This window comes from Trichechus manatus, unplaced genomic scaffold, assembly GCF_000243295.1.
Source record: "Trichechus manatus latirostris isolate Lorelei unplaced genomic scaffold, TriManLat1.0 scaffold00008, whole genome shotgun sequence".
NCBI lineage: Eukaryota > Metazoa > Chordata > Mammalia > Sirenia > Trichechidae > Trichechus > Trichechus manatus.
The window spans coordinates 22025230-22027790 of NW_004443944.1; the positions used below are offsets into that span (position 1 = coordinate 22025230).

At 45.1% G+C, this 2561-nt stretch overlaps 1 protein-coding gene across 1 annotated transcript in view; it reads left to right on the plus strand.

Annotated features, from left to right (window-relative positions):
* Positions 1-2554, plus strand: part of PTPRT (protein tyrosine phosphatase receptor type T) — a gene marked incomplete at its 3' end in the record, with an annotated part of 923104 nt that extends 920550 nt beyond the window's left edge. Inside the window, exons 30-31 of the mRNA XM_012558679.1 lie at positions 2152-2216; positions 2416-2554. Of these exons, the coding sequence (XP_012414133.1) occupies positions 2152-2216; positions 2416-2554 (204 nt within the window). The remainder of the gene's footprint in view (positions 1-2151; positions 2217-2415) is intronic.
* Between the last annotated feature and the right edge of the window lie 7 nt (positions 2555-2561).

Consider the following 2561-nt stretch of genomic DNA (forward strand, 5'->3'; position numbering starts at 1 on the left):
GGCGTATGATTTGAATCCAAGTCCACTGGGCTCCAAGAAAATATGCCACCCACTAACCCACACAGCCTCTGCATAAACCAAACGTCTTGGGGACCATGTCAGTTTCCTGGGGCATCTCTTACTATGGGCTTAGTAGGAACACAGAGACATGGAGAGCCTGAGGGGAAGCCTGCTCTGAGGAGCTGGTAGATTGATATGGAGGGACCTGGGAACTTCCCAGGGGCAAGTGTGCTCCAAGCCAACTGTGCTATACCTCCATTAACTGGGGTACCCCAGAGCCTTTACCTCTTGTCTTAAAATGAGTGTAACCGAAGCATGGGGATCCCTAGCCAAATGGGCCCAGATGTCATTATGCTAGAGTGGAGGTCAGGGCTGTTAAAGGACTGTGACTGGAAAGCTGTCAACATGAAGAAAATCACTTCATTGTGTCAGCCTCAGTTTCCTCGTCTTTCCAATGGGTATGTTGAATTAGATAATCTTTAGACCTTATAGAGTTTTAACATGTAATATTTACAAAATAAACACAATTGATGTACCATCATAGAGATCAACAGTGTCACGGTAGCAAATACACAAATATTATCAACTAATTACTTATATTGTAAAATAGAAAATAAAATAGAAAATAGCAAGACAGCATCACAAAGTCTACCATATAAGTATAAAGTGGCCACAGGGAAGGATTATACAAAGATCTTGGACCCAACAAACTTGCAGCCATAACAGCTATGTATGCAGCATTTAATAACAATAATTCACTTTGCTTCTTAGAATTTAAAGCCATTTGGAGAGGGGTAATTGAGAGGGCTTCCTTCTTTAAAAATGTTGTGTTAGAGGAAGTTTGAACCAAGGTTGTACCTTTTTCAGAATAAATATTTCTGGAGCCAGTGGAGGCATTAATAGCATTCCACTGACCTCAGAACTGAGTTCAGTCTTTTCAAAACTAGTTCATTGTTCCCCTCTTTCAAACAGGTGGTGCATGCACATGTTGGGAAGATCAAAGAGCTCAAAGGAGGTTAAACATACACGTTGTTTAAGGGTCACCACTAATAGCAGCCCCTCCCTTTCCCAAAGGATTCAAGCCTTAGACAAGAGTCCAAAGAGATGCTTTGAGGTGTCCCAGGTCAGATAGTTGGGTGACATCAGCCAAGCTAAGCTGGCTCTGCCCACATTCCAGAAACTGACAGCTGGTTCTATCCTAAGCCCTGCTCCTCCACCTCCCTCCCCCACATTCAGGTGCCTCCACCACCAGCACAGAGCCACACTCCTCCCTTCTGGGTCTCACTCTGCTGGCCCCTGAGATGCCTGTGTCCACTCACCTCTTCATCTTGGACTCTGCTGTTCTTGTTGCAGCTAAGTCTGAACGCTCCTTCCTGGAGGGAGGCTTCCTACTGTTTGTCATGTGTTTGTTTTTTAGCCTGATTTATTTGCAGGAGTATCTTTTTTAAAATCCATGTCTCCCCCAGCAGTTCTGAATCAGGCAGATTCCTAAAGGAACTTTCTGTAAAGAGTTTGAGGGGCATTTCCATGAAGGTGACTTATGGTGCTGCAGAGAGGAGTGACAGAGGGACGGCCCTATCAGGAACCCCCTATCGCTATGCTCTAGATCACAAGAGTCTTGTTTAAACCATGGTATACAAGTAGAAATCTGCTATTTCAGAATGCAGTCCCTCAAGCTACCCTAGCCCTCCATGCCTGGGCTGGCTGGTCCTAGGCTAACAGAGATACCTCTGGCATTGCTATCCTTAGTGGAGGAGGGAAAGAACTAGTAGGAGCATCACCTGGGACCGTTCATTTTCTATATTGGATGTGTAGGTGAACCCACAGCATCCCTTTGGGCAAGGATGCAGGCACCACATATACTTTGGGGGTATGTCAAACATACAATATCTACCTTCCCTGGGGGTTTGGGCCAGTGTGCCATGGGTGACTGTAACGTGCCTTATAGAACCAAGGAAAAATAACAAGCTAATCGAATTCTCAAAAGTCATCTAGTCTAACATCTTCATTATGTGAATGTGGAACTTGGGGCCCAGACAGGAGAAGTGACCTACCCAAGGTAGCAGCAACTGAATGGCACAGATGGTACTCAGACCATAATTCACAGCTCAGGTCAGGGCTTTCACCATGGTCTCACCTTACATTTTCCAGGGCACCTCCTCCCGCTACTGCTCATGTGGCTTTAGGATCAATGTTTCCTCTAACCTGGAGAGTCTGTCAGGGGACATAGGAGACCAACTTGGGAGCATCTGAAAATGTAAAAAGAGAAGTTTAAAATAAATATGTTATCTATATTTTGGCTTAATATAAAAAAAAATTAGGAAGTATTATCATTGACTCCATAGGCATCTTGGAGGTGCCTGGGGGGTACCCAGACGCCCGGGCATCTGGCTCACCTCTTTACTCTGTGTTTAGAAATGGAGGTGGCCGCAGTGGAACTTTCTGTGCTATCTGCAGCGTGTGTGAGATGATCCAGCAGCAAAACATCATTGATGTGTTCCACATTGTGAAAACATTGCGTAACAACAAATCCAACATGGTGGAGACCCTGGTGAGTGTTC